General features: G+C 35.9%; 4 protein-coding genes across 8 annotated transcripts; 2 read left to right on the plus strand and 2 right to left on the minus strand.

Annotated features, from left to right (window-relative positions):
• The first annotated feature begins 540 nt into the window (after window positions 1-540).
• On the plus strand, window positions 541-4,048 carry LOC121264179 (glucose-6-phosphate/phosphate translocator 2, chloroplastic-like). The gene is made up of 6 exons (XM_041167250.1): window positions 541-1,365; window positions 1,614-1,839; window positions 1,939-2,161; window positions 2,972-3,185; window positions 3,596-3,615; window positions 3,730-4,048. The coding sequence occupies exons 1-5, from the start codon at window positions 850-852 to the stop codon at window positions 3,605-3,607; spliced, it is 1,191 nt and encodes a 396-aa protein (XP_041023184.1). The 5' UTR covers window positions 541-849; the 3' UTR covers window positions 3,608-3,615; window positions 3,730-4,048.
• A 2,773-nt stretch (window positions 4,049-6,821) lies between these two features.
• LOC121265198 (putative receptor-like protein kinase At3g47110) lies at window positions 6,822-9,768 on the minus strand. Its single transcript, XM_041168713.1, has one exon. The coding sequence runs from the start codon at window positions 9,576-9,578 to the stop codon at window positions 6,870-6,872; it is 2,709 nt and encodes a 902-aa protein (XP_041024647.1). The 5' UTR covers window positions 9,579-9,768; the 3' UTR covers window positions 6,822-6,869.
• Window positions 9,769-11,926: 2,158 nt separating this feature from the next.
• Window positions 11,927-17,610, plus strand: LOC121265199 (beta-glucosidase 46). Of its 2 annotated transcripts, XM_041168714.1 has the most exons (13): window positions 11,927-12,230; window positions 12,328-12,394; window positions 12,486-12,544; window positions 13,947-14,022; window positions 14,126-14,200; window positions 14,287-14,374; window positions 15,059-15,311; window positions 15,528-15,643; window positions 15,724-15,979; window positions 16,053-16,155; window positions 16,245-16,353; window positions 16,531-16,741; window positions 17,295-17,610. In XM_041168714.1, the coding sequence occupies exons 1-13, from the start codon at window positions 12,075-12,077 to the stop codon at window positions 17,316-17,318; spliced, it is 1,593 nt and encodes a 530-aa protein (XP_041024648.1). In that variant the 5' UTR covers window positions 11,927-12,074; the 3' UTR covers window positions 17,319-17,610. The 2 variants fall into 2 exon arrangements, with proteins under 2 accessions (XP_041024648.1, XP_041024650.1); XM_041168716.1 differs by lacking the exon at window positions 14,126-14,200.
• On the minus strand, window positions 17,395-22,665 carry LOC121265200 (RNA pseudouridine synthase 6, chloroplastic). Of its 4 annotated transcripts, XM_041168717.1 has the most exons (10): window positions 22,252-22,665; window positions 21,614-21,742; window positions 21,240-21,494; window positions 21,079-21,160; window positions 20,629-20,744; window positions 20,467-20,521; window positions 20,103-20,214; window positions 19,106-19,275; window positions 18,230-18,461; window positions 17,395-17,530 (listed from the first exon to the last, which is right to left on the minus strand). In XM_041168717.1, exons 1-10 carry the CDS (start codon window positions 22,479-22,481, stop codon window positions 17,472-17,474), a joined length of 1,440 nt encoding a protein of 479 aa, XP_041024651.1. In that variant the 5' UTR covers window positions 22,482-22,665; the 3' UTR covers window positions 17,395-17,471. The 4 variants fall into 4 exon arrangements, with proteins under 4 accessions (XP_041024651.1, XP_041024654.1, XP_041024652.1 ...); XM_041168720.1 differs by lacking the exon at window positions 22,252-22,665 and having other exon boundaries at window positions 21,240-21,483; window positions 21,614-21,741; XM_041168718.1 differs by lacking the exon at window positions 17,395-17,530 and having other exon boundaries at window positions 17,532-18,461.
• Window positions 22,666-24,434: the final 1,769 nt, after the last annotated feature.

Consider the following 24,434-nt stretch of genomic DNA (forward strand, 5'->3'; position numbering starts at 1 on the left):
TTGTATTTTATTTTAAAATTTGTAAAATTTGCATTAATTTTTATATTTAGATAATGATCAAGTAATAATTAAAAGAAAAAGTTGAAAATCTAAAATTAGCAAATATTTTATACTTAAGTGATGTTTAGAAATGAAATTACAAAAAATTTTAAAATTTTGAAAATTATGAATCTCATCTTTGTGTCCAAACGTCTTTTAAGTTTTTGGATTTCTGTTGTTGGATATAGAAAGAATAGAAGAAGAGAAGGCAAAGATATTAAACCAAAAAGTAGAAATCAAGATGCTAATATATTAACTAAAGACGTTTGGTAAGATTTTAATTTTTAACTTTCATTCTTTCTAATTTTCCAAGTTTCTAAAATTCTGTAAGGAAGCAAACTAGAAATTGTTAGGCTGAGACACACCAAAAACAGTAGGTCACCACTGACCTCAGATAATTACAACGCAGCCCATCCTCTCTGACAAGTCCAAAATAAAATAAAATAAAATAAGTTTCCCCAAGACCGCCTCGGTCCACCTATATGTACACTTGTTCTGCTTCTCACTTCCTTCGCAGGAAAGACGGTTTCAAAACTCTCCTCCATATCCTACATTCCCTCACTTTTTCAGGGAGATTCCTCTGTTCTCAGAACACCTTCTCTTCTCTCTCAGACTCAGCAACCTCTATATCCTTCGGCCCATCCTTCTTTTTTCATCTCCTCTGTTCTCAAAAGTCCCTCTAAACTCTCACATTTTCTCAAGACAAACACCCCGAGGAAAGTCTCTAGAACCATCCCTTCCACTTCCTGCGTACTTAAATGCCAATCTAGATTTCCGGATTCATTTTAGATTTTTGCATACACAGACATCATGATCTCTTCAGTGAAGCTCACAGCCTCATCCTTCTCGTCCTCAGATTCCATAATTCGAAAGCTTCCTCTTCCAAAGCCTCGGTTTCTTTCACTAACAACTGCTCAAAATGGTAAACGGAGCCTTAACCACGCAGTCTCTTCCCAGAAACCCATTTACATTTCTTCCATTGAGGAATTCGCATTGCCGACGAAAACCCAGAGGCGCGGAACAGAGTGCAAGGCCTACGAAGCCGACCGGTCTCTGCCGCTTGAGATTGACGTCGAGCTCCCGGACGATCAGGCTCGGTTCGAGGCGGCTCAGAAGCTGAAAATTGGTATATATTTCGCCACCTGGTGGGCTCTGAATGTGGTTTTCAATATATACAACAAGAAGGTTCTGACTGCTTTTCCTTACCCGTGGCTCACTTCCACACTTTCGCTGGCAACTGGATCGTTCATGATGCTGATATCGTGGGCCACGAGGATCGCTGAGGCTCCCAAAACTGATTTGGAGTTCTGGAAGACTCTGTTTCCGGTAAGAAAGCTCGTAACTTTTGAATCAATTATACAAGAAAGAAAGAAATGAATCGTGCTTCGTGAAATTTTGAGTAGTACGCGAAAGATAAAAAAAAGTATCTCCCATTATTGCTACCATTTTGGTAAACGTAATGGCGTTTGTTCCTTGCGTGATTTTTCTTAGTTTTCTTGGCATCAAACAGAACATTTTGTGGTTTTGGGACTCCGATTAATTTTTATTGAGTCGCTTATCTCTCTTGTTTGTAGGTCGCGGTGGCGCACACAATTGGGCATGTAGCAGCGACCGTGAGCATGTCGAAAGTTGCGGTTTCGTTCACCCACATCATAAAGAGTGGCGAGCCTGCTTTCAGCGTCTTGGTTTCAAGGTTTTTGCTAGGTCAGATGTTCCCGGTGCAGGTTTATCTGTCACTCTTGCCAATTATTGGAGGATGCGCGCTTGCCGCTGTGACCGAGCTCAATTTCAACATGACTGGTGAGAAAACTTAGTCAATTGCGGATAGGATTTAAGGGAAATGTTGATGAATGATTGGCTGGTGTTCTGAATTCAAATATGCTCTGCAATATTTGCCAGGGTTTATGGGGGCGATGATATCAAATCTAGCATTTGTGTTTCGGAACATATTCTCAAAGAAAGGGATGAAGGGCAAGTCTGTTAGTGGGATGAACTACTATGCTTGTCTGTCTATGCTGTCCCTATTGATTCTTACACCTTTTGCCATTGCCATAGAGGGCCCCAAGATGTGGGCTGTTGGATGGGAAAAAGCCATCTCTCAGATTGGCCCACATTTCATATGGTAATCTTACTTGCCTATTAGCCTCGTTGAATTGTTACAGTTTTTTACTTATCTAAGCTATTGTGCTTTTCAATTGTCTGATCATTTTCACCTGGTTTGATGTATCTGTCAACTAAGACTTAATGGAGGTACCAAGTTTAGGATGGTAGATTTCGATGCCAAATTGACGCTTTTGTTTTTCTTAAAAAGTAATTTCACCTTGTTTTAGGCTTGCAGAAGATAAGTCAAAAGACGCAATCAAGATGTTTCAGTTGTATAATCTAGGATCAGTCTAGTCAATTTCTTATAGGAACATAGAGTTTTAAACTTCATTTCAATTGCTTGGGGAATTGTGTTTCTTCAAAACAGCTATGAATATTAAATTTGGAACGCTGTTATGGGTGTTCTGATTTTATTAAACTGGTTTGAATAGAAATGTCCACCGATTGAATTAGTATCATCACCTGCATGTCTGAATGATGGTCAGAGAAATCTTTTATTTCATTAATATGTTATTATTACTATTTTTTCTTTAGATCAACTACCTGCTGGTTGTAATTTATAGTATATTCTAGCTGTTGGTGGAATATCTAATGTCATGACCACCATATACTAGACAGGAAACAAGCCGATATCTTGGATTTTCTTTTATGTCAGCTGATGAGTGGGAATGTTGTTCCCTCCTAGCTAGGTATTGGATGTTTGAAGTGGCAATGTTGGTGTGATTGTTCTTATTATTGAATGACTATGATCTTTTGCCGCAAGATATATAAGCACACTTTCATTGTTGATGTTTGACTAAGAATACTACGTGGTTCTGAACTTTTGCAGGTGGGTGGCAGCCCAGAGTGTCTTCTACCACTTATATAACCAAGTTTCGTACATGTCTCTCGATCAAATTTCTCCCTTGACATTTAGCATAGGAAACACAATGAAGCGGATATCCGTGATAGTTGCATCCATCATAATCTTCCACACACCTGTCCAACCCATCAATGCTATTGGAGCTGCCATTGCAATTCTTGGCACCTTCCTCTACTCGCAGGTAATATCTCATCTCATCTCCTTACGGATTAAGTTTGATAGTTTAGGGCTCTTGAGATTTCTCTTTGGACCAAAGTGCATAATGATGTGTATGGACAAAGTTTCTTTTTGTTTGCATTCTTCACTTGCAACTTGCTTGTATACGGACAATAACTGCAGAACAGCCTTTGCATCTCACAGAGGGTCACTAAACAAAAGGGAGGGAACTTCCTAGGATGATCATCTTTCTTGCTTATGGAACTCTCATATTTTACCCAAGAGAATTTGAGCCTCAACCCATTTAGTTTGTATGAGGATACATTTTAGTGATACTCATGGTGACCTCTCATCAAATTATTGCATAGATCCTTGAATTAGTGTTATTATAGATTCTGGCATGTGCTGATAACTTTGCATCGTGTTTGTGAGCAGGCCAAGCAGTAAGGAAGTTTGAGCACTCCATAGTATTCATGTAACACGGGTTAAGAGAGAAGGGAGGATTTAGCATGGACTGGAACTGCAGGTGCTAGTGTTGCCTTTTGATTAAGAGTCACAGATATTAGACAGTGGTCAATTGGACTCGGCAGAGTTTCTCCTTGAAGATCATAGTAATGACGCATTTTGATCATATTATAACAAGAATGGTTTCTAGATGAAAGTTTTCCATTTATTTCCTCTGCTCACACGAGTTGAGAAAATGTAATGTAGTATAGATAGCGTAGGGTCGATTTTTCACGGGCTGAAAATGAGATTACCAAAGAAATGCAGCATCTTAACTTGTAGCTGTAGGCGTTGTGGTCCTGCCTTCTTAAACCTTCCTTTGGTCTATGTATCCTCTGGACTGCTTATTAGTTCAAACTTGTATGAATTTCAATGTTTGAGGCTTCTCTGTTTTTTCCTAAGCAATGTTGAAATCCCATGTAACACCTCGTTCCTGTAGGCTAGGAGTGTCATATGTTTTTCATAAAATAAACTCGGCAAGAGATTTCATGTGAAATTATGATTTATTTTGTAGAAAGAAAGCTGTAGTAAAATGTCTTCCAAAATCTTAAATGAATAAAATTTGTGTCATAACAATAATTTTATTCTAGAAGGTCTGAAACTATATCAACTGCTCCTTCTAATTCTGGTCCGCCAGCTCGTATTCATCATTCTCACCTGGGTGGTTAAAAACATGAAACCAACTAAAATAAGTCAAAGGCTCAGCAAGAAATCCATCACAACGTAAACATAATAAACATAAGGTGTTCATAAAAGTTTTCATGCTAAGAACTTAAAATTTATGACTATTTATACTGATGTTTATGTTATTTATCTGAATTAACTGACTGATCTGACTGATTTATCTAATTTAACTGATTAATCTGACTGGCCAACACACTTAACTCTGTGTACGAGATTGTGCACCGGCTCCACATCCCGCGGCCGCGAGGGGAGCCGCTCATAGTATTCTAGCATATTATGGTGGACCACACTTGAGCCCGTGGCTTGCACATTCACTTTGAAACTGAACTGCATTGATACCATGCATCTGATGACCATCTGATTAACTGATCTGATCTTATCTTGCACTTTGAACTTAAGATAGCTTACGTGTCTTATACACATGAGATGCATAACATAATACATATATAATTATAATTTCTGAATTCGAACATGATGCGGAATGACATAATCGTATACTATGTTGGATGACATGTTTGCATATGGCATGAGTGGTTCATAAATAATGATTGTCAATGAACTGGCTTAAATAATACTTATATATAAGCTGAACTGTGATTATTACTAATTTATGATCAAATTACCCACCTCGTTGCGCTTCTTCTTAAATATCACTTCGTAACTCAACACCTATATGCAATAATAATTATCACTAAATTTGTTTGGGAACAATATATACTAATATCCTACTAAATTAAATTAATAATCTAGAAGATAGTCAAATAAATCTTTTGTTTAACACTATAATCAATAAATTCTGATATTTAAATTACTTAAATACTAATAACATATTATAATTTAATAGAATACTAGGGCTATTTTAAAATAAGTCATAAAAATCTCAATTCTTAAAATAAGTTTCATTTCTTAACATAAAAACTCATAACATATTACTCAATTTCTCTATTTAAAATATAACATAATAATTTTATTAAAAAATCCTACTAAATATACAAAGAAAATATTAACTAAAATATTAGGCTCAATAATATACTTTAAAATATATTTCAAATTTTTTAAACACTTTTTTTTTTATAAAAATGAGCTTATGATTAATATATTTATTTAATAAAACTAAACTCAACTTGAAATATTAAACTCAACTTCAAACAAAATGCCGTAATAGTCTCCATAATTATCATATACTTAAGTGCAAGGTTATAAAAGTAATTATACTTAAAACAATCCTTCAAGATATTACAAGAATGGATTAAAAGGGCATATATGTAATATTGTTAACATATATTCGCAGTAACCCATCAACCTAAAAACACAACTTATAACATGAAGAGAACAGAAGCTCGGAAGAGAAGCGTGAAATACAGGGGCTCACCGAGAGAGAGGCTGTCGTGCGACGATTCTGGGTGGCTGGCGAGGGTCACGGAGGCACGACTGGGTGGTCCTCTGGGCAGGGAGGTGAGACATCGAGAGAGAAAGTGAGAGTTAGAGAGAGAGAGAGTGTGTGTGTGATCTGTCAAGCCGACTGGAATAGAGGGAGGAGGGTGGCGACAGTCCTGGGCTTACCGTGGTGGTGCGAGGCCGAAGGAAGTGAACCATGCGGCAGTTTTTGTGGCTTCCCAAGTGGTTTTTCGGCATTCTGAGGTGGCTACCGTGCAAGAGAAGCAGAGGCTTCAGGCTTCGCGCTCATGGCTGTTGCGGTGTGCCTTGGCAGTTGAGGGTGGTCCGATGTATTCTATGGTGGCCGGTGGTGGCGTCGGTGTGTTCTGGGTAGCGTGGAGTTGCTGCAAAAGGGGGACGAGCTGCACTGGTGCTATGGTCTTGGGTGGCTGGGCAGCTGCTTTCTCTTTGTCCGAATATCACGATGCAACGGTGGTAAATTCTGGCCTAACGAGGTTGACGGCACTACTGGTGGGTGCGATGTAGATGACTTTAACGTGGGGTTTGTTTTGTTTCCAAAGGAGAAGGTGGTTTGTGGCGAAGCAAGGGCCGAGACGTGCATGGGGAAGGTATGTTGTTTTGTTTTGTATTTAATACAGAGGCTTCGTGAGTTTTTATAAAGAGAAAAATGAGAATATATGGTAGGGTTTAGTCGGTTTTCTAGTAGGATTTGGATTTATAAATTAGTAGCCTCAGAAATAAGATTTTATTTCAAAACAAAACTCCAGTGATTATTCTAAAAAATCGGGTCATAATAAAAATATCAATACTAAAATGATAATAATCTTATTAAAATGAATAATATAAAATCTAATGATGATGATAATAATAATATATATATATATTTATATATAATTTATTTATATATTGACTATTTTAAAATAGTAAATAAAACGATACCAATATCAAAATATTTCATTTTAATTTTTTGACCGATACAACCTCCTATACAATATTCAAAAGATTGCTTCGGCCTATTTCTTTGGCCCTTTGCTTCTCCGTTTTTCATAAAGTTTCACAAACCAAAAGCTTTCTCTTCTATATATTTACTGATAAAAATAGACCAGGATTCAGAAAGGAAAATCTAAGATGTAAGTACTTGTTTACCTGGAGCAGCGTAGCCAATAGAACCCTTTATTCCAACTGAACTGGTTTGGTATTGAGAAAGGTCATTTTTTGGAGAGAGAAGCCTTGCCAAACCAAAATCACTTATATAAGCAATCATGTCATTGTCAAGAAGAACATTGCTTGGCTTTAAGTCATAATGAATAATTGGTATTTTACAGTGGTCATGCAGATAATGCAGTGCAGAAGCGACATCAATTGCGATGTCTAGTCTTTGAAGAAGGCTCAAGTTTCTTGATTGATTTTCACCGACTGTATCTGGATGCAGCCAATTCTCTAAGCTTCCATTTGACATGAATTTGAAAACAAGGGCTTTAAATTCATCACCCGTGTGGTCTACACTGGAGCAACATGTTAGAATCTTAGCAATGTTCCGATGTCGTATATTTCTTAGCACATTGCATTCGGTCAAGAAACTTTCAGAAGCTCCTTCTCGATGAAGGTTCAAGACCTTGACAGCAACCATCGTCCCTTCATGATGAAGAAATCCTTTATATACAAATCCGAAACTACCGGATCCAATTAAATTGCTGGGAGAGAATCTGCCAGTCACCTGATAAAGCTCCTTGTACGAAACATTTGAAAGCAGGTCAGTTTTTGAGGGTACAGCAGATGATTTCTTTTCTAATTTTCTCCTCCGATAAAGATAATACAGCAAGGATGAAAACAGAAGGAAACATAAAGCCCCGGTAACAATTTTGAGAGATAATTTGAAAGCATGGGATTTTCCTTGCTTTCTAGTTTTGATGCCGCATGCTTGCAGATGCAATTCAGGAATACCTCCACAAAGCTTTTTATTTCCTGTCAATGATACTGCCCTTGCACTATGGAAGATTCCTTCAGTCGGTACCTCGCCCTCCAAATTATTGAAAGAAAGATTCAAATGTACCAAAACAGGTAGTTCCTGTAGATCTTCAGGAATTTGTCCTGAAAATTTGTTTTGTGAAAGATCTAAATACTTAAGGCCTTTCAAAGAAGTAAGAGATTGAGGTAAGGCTCCTAGAAATGAATTGCCCTGCAAGTAAAGATACTCCAGGCTCAAGCAATCTCCAAGAGTATTAGGAATATCAGCAGAGAGTTCGTTTTTAGAGACATCCAATCGGTAAATGTTTTTTGAATTACCAATTTCCACAGGCAGGATGCCAGATAATGAGTTCTGTGATAAGTTGAGTACTAGTAATTGGGAAGACATAATGTCTTTGGGTATGGCTCCACTAAGATTATTTTCTGCAATATCCAACTCTTGCAAGTTCTTGCAGTCTGCAAAACTCGATGGAATGCTTCCTTCCAATCTGTTTCTTGATAAGTTAAGTTCGACTAATCCAGTGAGGAAGCCAATAGAGGATGGTAATTGTCCTGACAATCTGTTTCCATCCAAATGCAATCCTTGCAGCTTTTGAAACTTCCCAAAAAAAGTAGGAATGGTGCCTTCGAACAAGTTTTGCGACATGTCTAGGATGTATAAATTGACGAGATTATCTAATGCTGCAGGAATAATTCCTGATATCTGATTTCCGGCCATATACAGTTCCACGAGTTGCATCGAGAAATTTCTTATAGAGTTGGCTAAACTACCTCCAAAAATGTTTTCACCAAAATGGAGAAATTGCAGTTTGGTGCAGTTTCTCAAAGATGTTATGAAATCCAAATCCATTGCTGAGTTACTTCCTAGATTATTTCCAGAAACACGAAGGTCCTGGAGATGTAGGAGGTTTCCAAACTGAGCTGGAACTTGTCCCACGAAATTGTTTCGGGAGAGGATAAGTATTTCAAGTCGAGAAGCATTTGATAGTGAAACTGGGATTGGACCTGAGAAATTATTTGTAGAGAAGGACAAAATCTGGAGATTTGGGAGAGTGAGACCTATATTGGCTGGAAGAGTGCCAGTAAGTCGATTACGTGCGGTTTGGATGTTACTCAAAGTTGATCTATTGTAAAGGGAAAAAGGGATCGTACCGGTCAGATTATTGGCTGCAACTATGAAGAGAGACAACCTCGGCAAAAAGCCAATTTCATAGGGAATATTTCCCCAGAAATTATTGTCTGCGACAGAGAGTTGTCGGAGTGAAGAGATATTTCCCAGAGAACGTGGGATACCTCCTGTCAAGTAATTTAAGCGAATTCTAAGCGTCTCAAGCCTCCTCAAAGAGCCTAGCTCAACAGGAATGCTCCCTGTAAGTTTGTTCTCTTCCAAATCCATGACTCTGAGTTCTGGGCAATTGGTCAAGTTTCTTGGAATTTCCCCTGTGAACGAGTTATTCCTAAGATATAGATATTGCAGTCGAAACAAAAGAGTTACTTGTTTTGGTATTTCTCCTTGTAAGAAGTTGTCTTGGAAGTCAATCCTCCTAAGAAAGCTGAGGTTGCCAATGTAAGGGGATATGGATCCGCTCAAAGCACAGCCTTGTAGGAGCAAGGCGGTGACCCTTCGATGCCTATGGCCGCAAGAAACTCCGTACCAGTTGCAGAAGTGGAGAGACTCACTCCAGGAGCTCAAAATGTTATGAGGATCAGTGTTTATCATTTCTTTGAGTTTGACCAGAGGTAAACGATCACTCTCGTTTGTCGGAGAGGCAGTAGCAGTTGTGATCGGTTGTAAGCAAGGTATGGTTAAAGAAAGGAGTAGAATGACGTGCAAATATGCAGTGGGTAATGAACATAGCTTCATTGATATTTGTTTGGAGAAACAGAAACGCTGGGAAATATTAATGGATTCTTCTTTCAGGATTTCCTCTCTAACAACGGATGCCTTCAAACAGCAATTGGGTTTTATAGTTTTTGCGATTATAAAAATATGAAAAATTAAATAAATAAATCAATCGAGTATGTATTCAATTTGTTTTTGCCTGCCCTGGTTCGCTGTCGGAGTAGGTGACTAATCTTTGAGTGCTGCGTTGTCGATCGTTGATGAGCTGATCATCTAGTCCTCCAGCTGCATTGAAGAACTTGAAGACTTGGCGTTTGCGGTCTTCCCTAAAGTCGTAGACGTGGTTGCTCCGTTTTCGTTGAAGCCGTAGAATACGGATCTAAAAATAAGAATCGAATTTAAAATCGAAAAATGCCTCGTTAATTAAGTCTAATGATTCAATAAATTGAACACACTTTGTATGGGATATTTCAATTTTAATAAAAAAAAATTAAAAATATACATAATGTAATTTAAACATTTATCATGTTTAAATATAATGATAAAATTATGATATGAATCTCAATTATTTCAATAAATATGTAATTTATGTATTTAATCTCAGTTGTTCTATTTTTTGTCTCAAACATTCTTGATAGAGATAAATATCATTAAGATATTTATTCAAATATTCTAATTTTAACCGTGCAACTAAATAAAATAAATAACTTCATATTCTATCTTTCAATTTTTTCTACCCTTCTTTTTGAGTATAAAGATGAAAAAGTTAATATATGTTTAATTTTATCATATTTTAATAAATAAAAAATAAAACAAAACTCATTTCACAGACATAATAAAAAAAAAGAAACACAGTTTTGAATCGTTTAGAATAAGTTCAAATCAATTTTAAAACGATTATAATCGATCGCAATGTACTAAAATCGGTTCGATTCCAAGCGATGGAAATTCGATCATATCAGTTTGAATCAAGTTGGTTTTCGAGCCTTAAATTGTAGACCAACGCCTTTATGGGCCTTGAAGGAATCCATAGAAGACCCAATGATCACTAATCAAGACCCACAACGGTGGCTGACTCTCGTTGGAAATACAGATCTAGGTCAAGAACACAAAAGAAAAAATAAATGGAAAACATAGATTTGGTTCGAGCGACCCGCGATCATGGCTGCCGGTCTCTGGCTCGAGTGACTTTCGGCTATGGCTGCTAGTCTCTAGGACGAGTGACCCACAGTCATGGTCGCAGGTTTTGCCCAAACAGGGAGAAGAAGACGAAAAAGGAAGAGGAGTGGTAGGAAAAGACAAGAAAGAGAAGAGGAGAAACATGGGAAGAAGATGGCTCGTAGAAAGAGAAAAAATTGGATAAGAGAAAATGAACTGTTTGGAATTATGAACTGCCCAATTTGGAATTCTAAATTCATTTCAATTCATCTTATCTAATTATTAAAATTTTTTTAAATTTTAACATAAAATATAATAAACAATTCAATTTTTTCAAATCTCAAAATAATAATAATAAAAAATAATATTCTAATAATATTTCATTCAACTTTTAACTTTCATTCCAATTCAATTCAACTCAATTCAACATCCAAACACAGCCTTAAACTACTTGCCTGCACCATGTCCGGGGCGAGAGGGTGACCCGCCCTCCAGCCTTAGCCAGAACTGAAGGTGCATGCATATCTCTAGGGGTGGTTTGTATTCGGAAGTCATTTCAAGTCATCTCAACTCATCTCACTACTATTTACTACTATTCATCAACTTTAACTCATAAATTTTACTACTATTCACAATCCATCTCACTACTATTCACAGCTCATCTCAACTCATCTCAACTCATTTTCAAATCCAAACGACACTTTAGACATGTCAATTGTCATGTATTCAGAGTTGGCTCAATAGTAAAGCCATTTAGGCTATTGCCTAAGGCCCCCATCCTATGTAAGACCTCAAAAATAAAAATGAGATGTTTTTTTTAAAAAAAATTAAAAAGGTAAAAATAAAAACCATTTCATTAAATAAAAATTTTAAATAATTTTTATAGTTTTCAATGTGTGTAAGGTCCCATAATACTAAATTTAATATTTAATACAATGAATTATTTATATTTTAAATAATTGTTTTCAGATCTTGTTAAATTGAGGCACAAAATCTACATTGAGACCTCATTCTAAGTTGTTGTAAATATAAATTCACAAAAACTGTATTTAAAGATTTTAAATAAAATCTCATTTTATTAAAAAGTTCGAAAATATTTCATATAATAATTTATATTTTATTGTTTTATAATTATGATTGATTTACTTAAATTTTGTTTTAAACCTCAATTTGTATTGAGCCGCCGCGTGTATTTGATCAATTATTAGAAAGTCTAGATTGTCTTTCTTCTACTACTGGTTTAGATTCCAATTCTGATACTCGGCATTTAAACTACAAAAATCCTCACCTTCGCAAGCCTAAAACTCCATAATTTCTCTAAAGGTTCCATTCTATCAGGAGCAGAGGACACTTCTTGTTATGGAGCTTTCATTATTGTTGCGTGCTTTCTTTGTGTTCAAGACTTGCTTTTCAATTCTGATGGTTTCGTGTGACCCCATCTCTCTAAAAGGAAGTGCAGATTCATGTCCATTCCCAAGCAACTTCCTCTTCGGAACAGCTTCTTCTTCTTATCAGGTTTTCCTTCCCTTCTCTCTCAAGTTCATTTAAACACACTAGAGAATCAAGACTGTTTTGGTTACCAACATATTGTTATGTTCTATTTCATTTGCAGTTTGAAGGTGCTGTCTTAAGTGATGGCAAAGGCCTCAACAACTGGGATGTTTTCACTCATAAGCCTGGTAGCATGTGTCTTGCTGCTCTGATACCCTTTCCAGCTTTCTTCCCATGTCCCTAATCTTTTCCTCTTGTGGTCTGGGTTGTTTGTTGCAGGCAACATAGAGGATGGAAGTAATGGAGATGTTGCTGATGATCATTACCATCGGTACCCGGTAACTAAACTGACACGATGAGAATTAATTAATCTTCATGAGCTTCCTCTTTTACTTTCTGTCTGTTGGCAATTGTTAGTATGAGAAAGGTGATGAAGAATTTGTCTTTAAAACTTGAACTCAACTCAAAAACAAGACCAATCTGAGTAATTCATTGCAACCAATCACAAAATCATGAGTTAGATGTACATATTTGTGATATAGGTGGAAACTGCAGGGTGCTGGTGGCTAATACATCTGAATCCTACCAAATAAATGAAGTAGACTGTTGACTTGTGGATGTGATCAACCTCTCGAAGTACATAGCTAAGATTAGTCAATTGAGAAATTATAAACCACAAGCGTCACTGTCATCTACTTTAAGTCTGATAGTGTGTGTATATATATATATATATAAATTTTTTCGATCAGAGGTTCCTTTTTTGTTGCTTCCGGTAGCTATCAGCCTATCAATACTTTATTGACTTAATTGAGCCTATAAGGTCGGTTTTCCCTTGCAATTATTGCGTACTATGAAGTGATGTCAACTCCAAGAAATTAGAGGGTGGGCTAATAGAAAAAGGATGCAATAATTGCACATAATACGATGATATATAAGATCTCGTTTATTTTTTAAAAATTTCTCAATTCATTTTATTTATTTTTATAATTTTTTTAAATTTTTATATAAAATAAAATAAATAATTTAATTTTTTCAAATTATAAAATAAAAATAATATTAAAAAATATATTCTAATAATATTTTATTTAATTTTTTATTTTTATCTTACTTCATCTACAAAAACAAACTAAGCAAATCTAAAGTAGCATTATTGCAGCCAAGAAAATTCAGCATCTGATTTTGTTTCGATCAGACTACATCAGTTCCTGAATATAGCAAGGAATAAAGCGAACCATTCTCACCACCCAGTGGACTATTTTAGAATTAGGAAAAATATTGCAAGGAATCTTTATAAAGATCGGCACGTTTAGATTTAGAGATGAGTTAAAATAGTTTTAAATGAATTGAATAAAATATTATTAAAATATTATTTTTTAATATTATTATTATTTTAAAATTTAAAAAAATTGAATTATTTATTATATTTTATGTGAAAATTTATAAAAATTATAATAATGAGATGAATTTTCAATCCAAACCAGAGCTTAAAATAAAAAATAGTCTTGTCTTGACATTAGAAGAAGGTTTTACCATATTATAATGGAACTTGCCAAAGATGTGTTATGGCTTTTCGTTTATTGATATATGAATAATCAAAACCCGGCAATTGACACCCTTAGCAATCAAACTTTAGCAGCTTGAACGTTGATTAAAATCTGGGTGTTAAGATCACCATGATTTGATGGTTTAGGGTGCCAATAGTTAAGGATACCGATAGTTTGCTATGATGTGAGTAAACAGGAAGATGTAGATCTCATGGATTATATAGGAGTCAACAGCTATCGTTTCTCTATATCATGGACAAGAATTATTCCAAGTAAGTTTTTCAATCATTCAAAGGGATATCCTTCTAACTTAATTGCAGAGGTTGGTATTTGTATTTCCACCTGTTACTCACTCCATTCTTATCTTTGAACCAGACGGAAGATTTGGAAATGTGAATAGAGCTGGCATCAAGCATTATAACGACTTAATAAACACTCTTCTGCGTAAAGGTCACTTGTGGTGACATTGGAAAACATATGTTTCCTGATTTCCTCTCCTTGATATTTTATTTTCCTTCTCATTTTTCTGGTTTCAGGCATCCAACCCTTTGTGACATTGACTCACTATGACATCCCTCAGGAACTGGAAGATATATATGGATCTTGGCTGAATCCCAAAGTGCAGTAAGTGGAAATATTTTCCGAATTTATTCCTAAAACAGTTTTAGGCCATATGTGTCTCATGTTAGAGAAAAATACACTTTCCATGTTCAGTTACCAAGTACTTACACTAAGCACCCTAAACTATGTCAGTTGTGCTGGTGTTGTCCCACCTTAGTTGTGGAAGGAGCTGATAGTCAGTTTATAAGTGTGAGAAAAAATTTCAACTCTTGAGCTAGTTTTAGGAGTTGAGAGAGACCCAAGACCACCCAATAATGGTATCAGAACCCAAGTTTTCCAACAATCTCGGCCCAATAGTCCGCTGGAGAAACAGGTTGTCACTGCTCCAACTCGGGCCCAATGTGTGAGGAGAAGATTATTGGGGTTGTCCCACATTGGTTGTGGAAAAGGCCGGTGGTCAGTTTATAAGTGTGTGTAAAAATTTCACTCTCTTGAGATAGCTTTGAGATTGAGATAGGCCCAAAACCACCCAATAAGTTGCACCATCTAACTATCAAAGAGTTGCAGTCTTAACCATATCTCTATCTAAATTCGATCATTAAAATCGTATTTGGTCACCTATTTTAACCTGTATGTGATCCATCTTAACGGTCATAATTAGACGAGTGTAATTATTATTATGCAGATAATTATTATTTGGCAATCAACGGATATTAGAGGGGTAACATGTCAGTTTTATTTGTACAGGGAGGATTTCAAATATTATGCAGATATATGTTTCAGATTCTTCGGGGACCGGGTTAAGTATTGGGTCACTTTCAATGAGCCGAATGTCGTGGCGATTCGTGGTTACAGATCAGGGATTTACCCGCCAGCTCGCTGCTCCAAACCATTCGGGAATTGTAGCAGTGGGGATTCAGAGAAAGAGCCTTTCATTGCGGCCCATAATATGATCCTATCCCATGCTGCTGCTGCTGATATTTATCGAACCAAATACCAGGTATATAATTCAATGTCATCACATCCTAGAATCTACTGCTTAAGGATGATTTCTGTCACATTTGTAAATATAGAAGATTTCATTAATGAAAGATAAGTGATACATCTACAAAAGAATCTTACTAAAGTAAACTTACAATACCACATCACTTCAGTTTGCAAGTTTATTTCTGTATCCAAACGGACCTGACTGAACTGTTTCCCACTCTATATCCAGAAAAAGCAAGGAGGTAGCATTGGAATTGTTTTGAATGCTATATGGTACGAACCCATCAGCAACTCCTTAGAAGACAAGGTAGCAGCTGGGAGAGCTCAATCTTTCTACATGAACTGGTAACCAATTCCTATCTATAACTGATATCTACAATCGCCCGTAGAGGCAAGCTCTAACTTAATCTAAGAGTTCAATGCAGGTTCTTAGACCCAATTATACACGGGAAATATCCAATAGAAATGCGTGAAATTCTTCAATCTGATTTGCCTACATTTTCCAAGCACGATTTGGAGAAGCTGAAGAGTGGATTGGACTTCATTGGCATCAATCACTACACCAGTTTCTACGTAAAAGACTGCATATTTTCTCCTTGTGAACCGGGACCAGGAGCTTCTAAAACGGAAGGGTTTTCTTTACGAACTGCTCAAAAGAATGGCATCTTCATTGGAGAGCCGGTATGTAACGTCCATTATCAACACCACCACAACTTTCGTTTTCCCAAATTACTAAGGCTTCTTTCCGACACAGACAGCAGCTGACTGGCTATTTGTCTATCCTCAAGGAATGGAAAAGATAGTGACGTACATAAAAGAGAGATATAACAACACTCCAATGTTTATAACAGAAAATGGTGAGTGCAAAACCAACGTTGAAGCTTCTTCAGTAATTTGCTCCATGTGTTTTGAGAAGTTTTTAACATAAATCTAGAGGATCTTGTAGGGTTTGGCGAGAATGAGAAGCCCAATTCCACCATGGAAATTTTACTTCATGATGTCAAGAGAGTGGAGTACATGAACGGCTACTTAGAAGCTCTAGCAAAAGCTATGAGGTATTAAAAGACAACTATCGCTGGCACTAGAGGTTTTACTTCCCTTTATGCCTCGAATTGTCTATTTGGGAAAATTACGAGGTGCTTTCTGTTAAGGAATCCCACATTACTAATATTTGGGACTTAATATCTTCACCTATTCAATTGATTTGTATCGGATTTGGTAAATATGATCAGGAAAGGAGCAGATGTAAGGGGGTATTTTGCTTGGTCCTTGCTTGACAACTTTGAGTGGACATCTGGATATACTCTTCGGTTTGGGCTTCACCATGTAGATTATGCAACTCTCAAGAGAACTCCAAGACTATCAGCGACTCGGTACAAAGAGTTCATTGCTAACCATAAGGCACAAAATGCTAGTGCTCGCTCTGTTCTAATCAAGAAAAAGGTGAAAAGATGGGGGCACCTGAATATATAGCAACTAAATTTGCTCAACTTTCAAGTTTAATTTCACCAGAAATAGCACCCTGATTTTCTGTATCTTAAGTTTAGGGCTTGTGGGCAACTGATGTAAATTTGGTTACTGCTATATCTAGATTTTGTCATGAAACCATTGCATGTCAAAGTGCACTAAAATGTTTTTGGGCAAACATATTGTTGGGAAAGCCATACATGTGTGCTTGGACCCAATTATACCACAACAACCACTCAGTTTTGTATTACTATCCAATATGCCACTTACTCATTCAGTTTAGATTTCATCAAAGTTCCTCAAAGGAGATCAAGCACTTACCATTTCCCCTTCGACTTGTATCATCTTTGCCCTGGTCATTTTACCTTGATACTATATTCTGTCGAAGTCTTTTTTAGATAAAATTAGATGTACTTTGGGTAGGCAGTGCATCATTTCATAGTGAGAGTAGAGTTTCTGCTCTTGATACAAGAGAAGTGTGAAAGACGAACACATGCATTCTTATCGTCTTTCTTGTTTCCTCTCTCTGATATTAGAAAAGGAGCAGATGTGATGGTGTACTTTGCCTGGCCCTTGCTTGACAACTTCCGGTGGACGTTTGGATACACAATAAGGTTTGGACTTCATCGTGTTAAATATGCCACACTAAAGGAACCAATATTCTCAGCAAGTCAGTACAAGCAGTTCATCACTAAGCATAAGGTCTTTAATGCCAGGACAAAATCAGCAACAGCACCAATATTGACACTATTTTGTATTCATGTTCTGAACAATAAACAAAGCATAAGGTGACATTATTCTTGACGTATTTAACTTTGAAGAAAAGGGAAAAGTTTGTCAATAAATAATAGTCTACAAACAGGGCAAGTGGAGAAGGAGATTATACCCAACCTCCATTGCAGACACTGCTTAGGAAAGGATAGAAATTAATCTCAAAGTCACACACTCACACATATAAATATATATATATATATATATATATATATATAGAGAGAGAGAGAGAGAGAGAATATAATTCCATAGGCGATGGCACTTGACCCAACACAGAATTTTCATCAATTTTTTTTTTTTTTTTTATGTTGGGGAACCTCTCCAAGGCAGGGCCATTCGGACCCACCCTGCAGAGTGAACCCCGGTCCCGTGCACCACACCTTTGAAAGTTTCTCTACACAGAACTGGTTAAATCGCTGGCTTTTCACCGGGAAGTGTGGCCCCAGAGGATTGTTTGCACCCATAACTAACCAAGCATGATGTTAACTGTTTTTAGTGGAGCACTAACCAAGTTCTCGTTTCTCCTTACAATCCTACCAGAACTACTTTCATGAGATGAACTACTTTCATGACATGGACCTCCATTATCTGAAGGAAATTACTGGGCCCTGCAGTTGAACCTTATCTAGAAGTACCTATTCTAAGCTATTTCATGTCTCCACCAAGGAGACCCAGCCTTATACATGAGTTCACCTTCATCCCACGAGATCTGACATGCTTGAAGACCAATTGCGACCTTTGGTTCCTTTCCATGCCGTGAAATCCATTCCATAACAGCCATTGCTTCATCTGTCTCACTTGTATAATGTTTCTTGTATTTTCCAAATGGATTAAGCCCAGGATTATTCATCTCCGCAATTGCAGCTGGCATGTACATTGAGTCACCAACTAATGGTGCACCACAGGCAGCCAGTTGTGCTCGAATCTGCATATTCAGTCTGTTATTTTGATAGTAGTAGATCTAATATTCTCACATATATTATCAAAGGATCCCTTTCACTCCCCTCCCTTTGATAGCATCTAATACCAACAAAGCTATTCGTGAATAAATACAACTGCCATAAAGTCTGCTCAATATTGACTTTTCAATAGCTTCTTTATTTGAACCAAAGAACCATAAAATTGATAGAAACAAAGTTCTAGAACAACAGTTCTACCAACATGAATTAACTTTACCATGTAGACGCCATCAGATATTCTGAGTCAATTCATTCAAAGCTTAATCAAAATACTGAAATTTAAAAGTCTTTGGACAATATCCTCTGAATCTCAAACCCTATCCTCCATGAAAATTTCTGCTTTTGAGGTAAGTTTGAAATTTTCCTTTCAAATCAAAGGGTAGAAATTTTCCTTTCAAATCGAAGGGTACTTTTAGCAAAGCAACACTAAAAGAAACATATGTCTGGGAGTGCAGGAAATTTGCAGAGGCAATAATACCTGGTGTCTCCACAGGAGATGGGAAATTTTGATAACCGAAAACTACTACTTATTTCTAAAATTTCATGGAGTCCACAGGATTGATGCAAAAAATGCTAATCAAATTAGAAACGAAAGGGACAGGTGAAAGACCTGATGAGTCCGACCAGTCAGAAGGTTGATTTTACATTCATATGCAATATCGTTGGAGGGCCAGCCACAATCCTCAATGCAATATTGGTTTTCAATGACAGCATTTGGCCATGGAACCTCTTTGCATTCCAAGACCTCAAGTTGACAAAAGTTCCATCCTTTGATAAAATCTGCATGCCACAAACTTTTTGGGATCAATCCACACCATGTAAACCCATATAGAACGTCATAGAATACTTTCTTAACCATACAAGTTGCAGAAATAATTGATTTAAGAATGGACTTTCCAAAACAGTTACTGAAAGGAAAAAAATGCATCAGAAACTGGAGTTTGTACAGGAAGTATTCTCCTAAAATGAGCGAACGTGTTACAAGAATGTGAAGGTGGAGCATGCATGAAGGAGTTAAATGCTTCTTCTATTCTTTTCATTGGCACAGCCAGGCCATCCTTGACCTCGCCAATGAAGTAACACTTTGTCTATGGTCCAACCAATTGATATAATCGAGCATGCATGAAGGAGTTAAATGCTTCTTCTATTCTTTTAATTGGCACAGCCAGGCCATCCTTGACCTCGCCAATGAAGTAGAACGCTTAGCCTACGGTCCAACCAATTGATATAATCTGCAAATTCCTTTTGGGAGCATATCCTCTTTCTTCGGATACAAGCAACTAGGCACAAGATCTATTTCTTTAACTTTCTGGCTCAAACCAAGAGTAGTTTTCATGAGATTAAAAGTGCTATTTGAGCAACTGGTTTGGAAACATCTTGTTCATTTCAACTGGTTTGGAAACATCTGCCAGAGACAAGAATAAAGAAAATTGTAACTTTGAATCCATGCCTCTTGGATACTATAGCATCAAAAGGTTAAGTGATTTATGCCCATTTGAGATAACATGATGCAACTGATCAAAGGTTTGAACCAATTTCCTATGACCACTTTGATGCTTGACTTTTTTTTTTATAGTTAAACTTTGATGCTTGACTGAGATGACTACCTTCTGAAATGAGTCTTGGAGCCATGTTTATTGGACGCATGTAGTGGGTAATCACTCCAATTGGTACAGATGCAGCAGCAAGAGCCAGATACAGCTTCTTCACCTTTTTCTCCTGATGACAGGAAGAATCATATAGTTCAGAATAACACCCAAAGAAGAAAAACAAATAAATATCAATTAGAGATACCGTGTATAGAAAATGGATATGAATTCAGTTTGTAGATTTAATCTGTGAGGAGGGCGTCCACACAGAGCGGGGCACACCACTTGACGGGCCCTTTGCAGCTCCAGGGTACTTGGAGGCTCCAATGAGTAGGACTACTTGAGTCCAGTTTAAACCTAAAAAGGATATTATATTACTTACTCTGATTTTACCATGAAAAACTGAGCAATAATCCTTAGTCCTTGCTAACAAAACACTGCAAGTAAATTACAAGCCATTACTTATAAGCAAATAAGGAAAATAAGTGCATAGAAAAAAATGAAAATAAGGTCTATTGCTAATATATACTCTAATATGCACTACCAGCCCTCCGTGCAATTATCAATCTGGTGGGTGGTCAACAAAGGCGTTGTTAAACCCAAGGCACGAGTGGCAAAGGTTGCACAACTTTCTTCAATATTGTCTGTTGTTCCTCCCACCTGATAAAAATTCGCATAGAATCATTTCTTTGATAAGTAAAATTAACATAAAATCATAAAATCCTTAAGCAATCAATTAACTAATCACAAACATACAGAAATGTTATATCAATGATAATGAGCACTGAAATTAACAAATTTCGACTATTCATTGTCTTGGATTTCATTTTATTCAGAAGAGAGGACAAAAGCAAAAGTAGAGAATTTATATTGTAACTATTCAGTTCAAGGATTTTCCGTCATACAAATAATGCTAAAGGAGATCCATTCTTGAGTCACAGCTAAGGCGAAGTCACATAAAAACAATTGAAAACTTAATGGATTGGTCACATACTGATGTTCCAGCAGGTTTGTCCAAAACCACATAGGACTCGGCCACAGCTATGATCCTTGATTTCCAGTCAATTTCATAGCACCTGATTATGATTCAAATCATGTCAACAAGTATCATGCAAGTAAAAATGATAGTACATTCTGCCAAAAATTATGCTCAACCTTGGGAAGCGTTTTGGATGCACATGCACTCGCAAGTATGTTCCAGCTTCAACGAACTGGTGTATATGAGTTATCCTGAAAGTTTTTTGTGCTTCTCGTATTGTTTTCCCTTTGATGGAAGCTCTCTTTCTCAATACTGATGGCGCTGTAACTTCTTCAAATATTCTGATTTGCTCAGGGGTAGCACTTGGAGGAGGCTTTGGACATACAAGGGCATAATATACAGCTCCAAAATGGATGAGATCTGCAACAAACCTTCAAAGAATGAAATTGTCTCTATTTATTACTTCATCCGGATTAGTAACAGGCAATGAAGAAGCATACAACATAATGTCAATTCCAAAGTAATGATAAGAAATCAGAGCAGTACTTACAGAGGAGGAAGATCCAGAGCTTTACAGATATATTCCAGAACAGGAACTCCTTCTGAAACAACCAAATGTTCAACTCTTGGCGGGCCATTTTGTGAGGGACATGGAAGCAACCGATCATATTCAGGGTAGCTTAAACAAAAAATTACGTCTTAGAGTCGGGAATCCAATAAACAGGTACTAAAAAGTACGTAAAAATCCAACTTATGAAGATCAAAAAGAAAAATAAGACCAAGAAGGTTCATTAAAAAAAAAAAAAAAAAACAACGAACAGCAGATGGTGTGGCGAAATAAAACAATATTCAAGACTTCATTTCTCAAGCCTTTTCTCACCCCAAAAAAAAAAAGTGCCGGAAAAATTTGCAAATAACTTGACTGAAAATATAATTTCAACCAGCAAACAAGCCAAACTTTGACACTCAACAAATTTAAGCAGTAGTTATGGAAAATTTGAACAATCCGTTAAGAAAGAAACCGTATAAGTTATGTATAGCACTAAAAACTTCATATTCTTGTGCTTTCCTCAGTTTTATTAGCAACCAATCGACGGCAAGAAAAATTGATTGCAGCCGAAAAATAGTAAGCCAATTTTACGGGAGTCCAACAATATACGATCAGTCAAATTGTGACATCCTGAGTACCATTTAGCAGCAGCTGCGGTGGTAACGCCGGAACTTGAGGATGCACATGCAAACACCCTGCCGTTGCTTTGTGAACACCCAGAAGACGAAGACCAAGCCGTCACGTGCTTCTTGTCGTAGTGCTTACCGAAAGCAGCGTGGGTTGTTGCTAACGTGCGCACAAGAGCCATAGGCAAACTGAAACTCCGGCAGCCATTGGCTAGGATTGAAGCAAAACTCGCGGAGCCCATCTTCAGGGTCCTGTGACTTGTGAGAGTTGAGGTGAGGTATTAGCAGATTTTGTCAGGTTTTAGGATACGGGTCGGGTTTATATCAGTAAGGGCTTCCGCGAAGAATGGATCAGGACGGCATTCGGAAGATATTAGGCCTGATTCGTTATTCTAGTTCTTTTACGAAAGTTTGGGAAGAGAAGCCCTTAAAAAGTAGTGAAATTTTATTTGCAGTTTGACTGTGAATAACCCTTTATTAAATAAGAAAATATATCATTTTCGAAGAAATAGTTTTATAATTTTAAAAATTTTTAAAGATTAAATTACTTATATTTGTATTGCAATCTCTAAATAGGGACTGTGCCTAGTATTGCTTTAAAAAATAAGATTGCCGTGAGCGTCACTAGTATATTTAAATTTTTTTAAAAATTTTTAATTATTAATAAAAAAAACACAATTTTATTAATAGTTATTTTTTAATCATTAAAGAAAATAAATTAAAATAATTAAGAGATAAATTTGAGGAATTCGCTAACATTTTCCAAAAAATAATAGTAAAATTTAGGCCCCCGTGTGATTGGATTCAATTTTGAATATTTTTTAGAACTAAATTTGTATATATCAATTTTGAAAACTTAAAAACTGATCCAACACCAAAACTAAAACTTTTAATTTTTTCGATTTTGATCTAGTCCTATTTTTCCAATTTATGAATAAATAAAATCATAGTCTAACAAAGTTTTAGCAAGTGATTGACTCATATCCCTCATTTTATGTTATATTAATGTTATATTAATTTTATGGTATAAAATCAAAATTTATATGTTATATCAAAGTCAAAATGTTATATTAAAAATTATAAGATTAATTTATGTTATATCATAATCAATGTTATATTAAGCTTTATAAGATTAATTTTATATTATAAGATTAATAGACATAAATAATAAGATTTTGAAATTTCATGTTATATTAATTAACAATTTAGCATATAATACATATAATATAATATAAAAAAATCATATATAATATAAAAAATCATATAAAAAGTATTTTATATATAATATATAAAAAATTAAAAATTATATATATATATGTATCAGTCTGGTTTGGTTCAAATCGGTATTCTAAAATTTAAAATCGGAACCATATCAAGGTTCAACCAATTTTACTAGGTAGGAATCAGTATTGGACCGGTCTGATTCACTAGTTTCTGTGTGTGTATATATATATATTATATATATATATATATATATATAATTTTTTTTTTTTTTTTAACCGCCTAGCTGAAGGCTTGTGTTTCCATTTTTCATGACCTTGGGCGAGTACTTGCGTTGAAGGCAACTCCAGCACAAAGGAGAGAATTGAAAATCAAAAGTTGGAAAAATTTTAAAAAAAATTCAAAGCCTTGGAAGAAAATGTGGAAATATTTTTTTAAAAAAATTAAAAACTATGGAAGAAAGGGGAGAAACGCCAACCAAACTCATAAATAACTTACTGCATTCGAAAATACATAATTAATATCGTTGGGATCAAAACGAGAGAGTAAAGATGAGTGAGCTAGAAATAAAGGGCATACAAGTAGATTTTACAAAAGTGAAGCTAATAAACTGGTCATGTAATGCTCTGATTCTAGAGTTCAAGGAGTTAGCTTTTGTTATCTAAAATCATCTCCCAACCATACAGATATAAATTTCAAATTCTCAATTACATATATTTCTCATTGTTTAAAACCAACTACTATAAAATAATTAATTAGTAACACCACAAAGTCTTAATATAAATGTTGACCTTTTAACATATCACGTCATCAGAGCACGATAAATTTATTGAATACATTCTCCAATAACCATGCATCATTTTGTGTTTAATTCACTATACTTAATAATCTCGCCCTTACTCTCTAATCTTGATCCTTAACAGAAACAATTATCTAAAAAATATTGTAGAGATAAAAGATGAGTTATTAATAAC

The sequence above is a fragment of the Juglans microcarpa x Juglans regia genome, chromosome 5D (genome assembly GCF_004785595.1).
Source record: "Juglans microcarpa x Juglans regia isolate MS1-56 chromosome 5D, Jm3101_v1.0, whole genome shotgun sequence".
Classification (NCBI taxonomy): domain Eukaryota; kingdom Viridiplantae; phylum Streptophyta; class Magnoliopsida; order Fagales; family Juglandaceae; genus Juglans; species Juglans microcarpa x Juglans regia.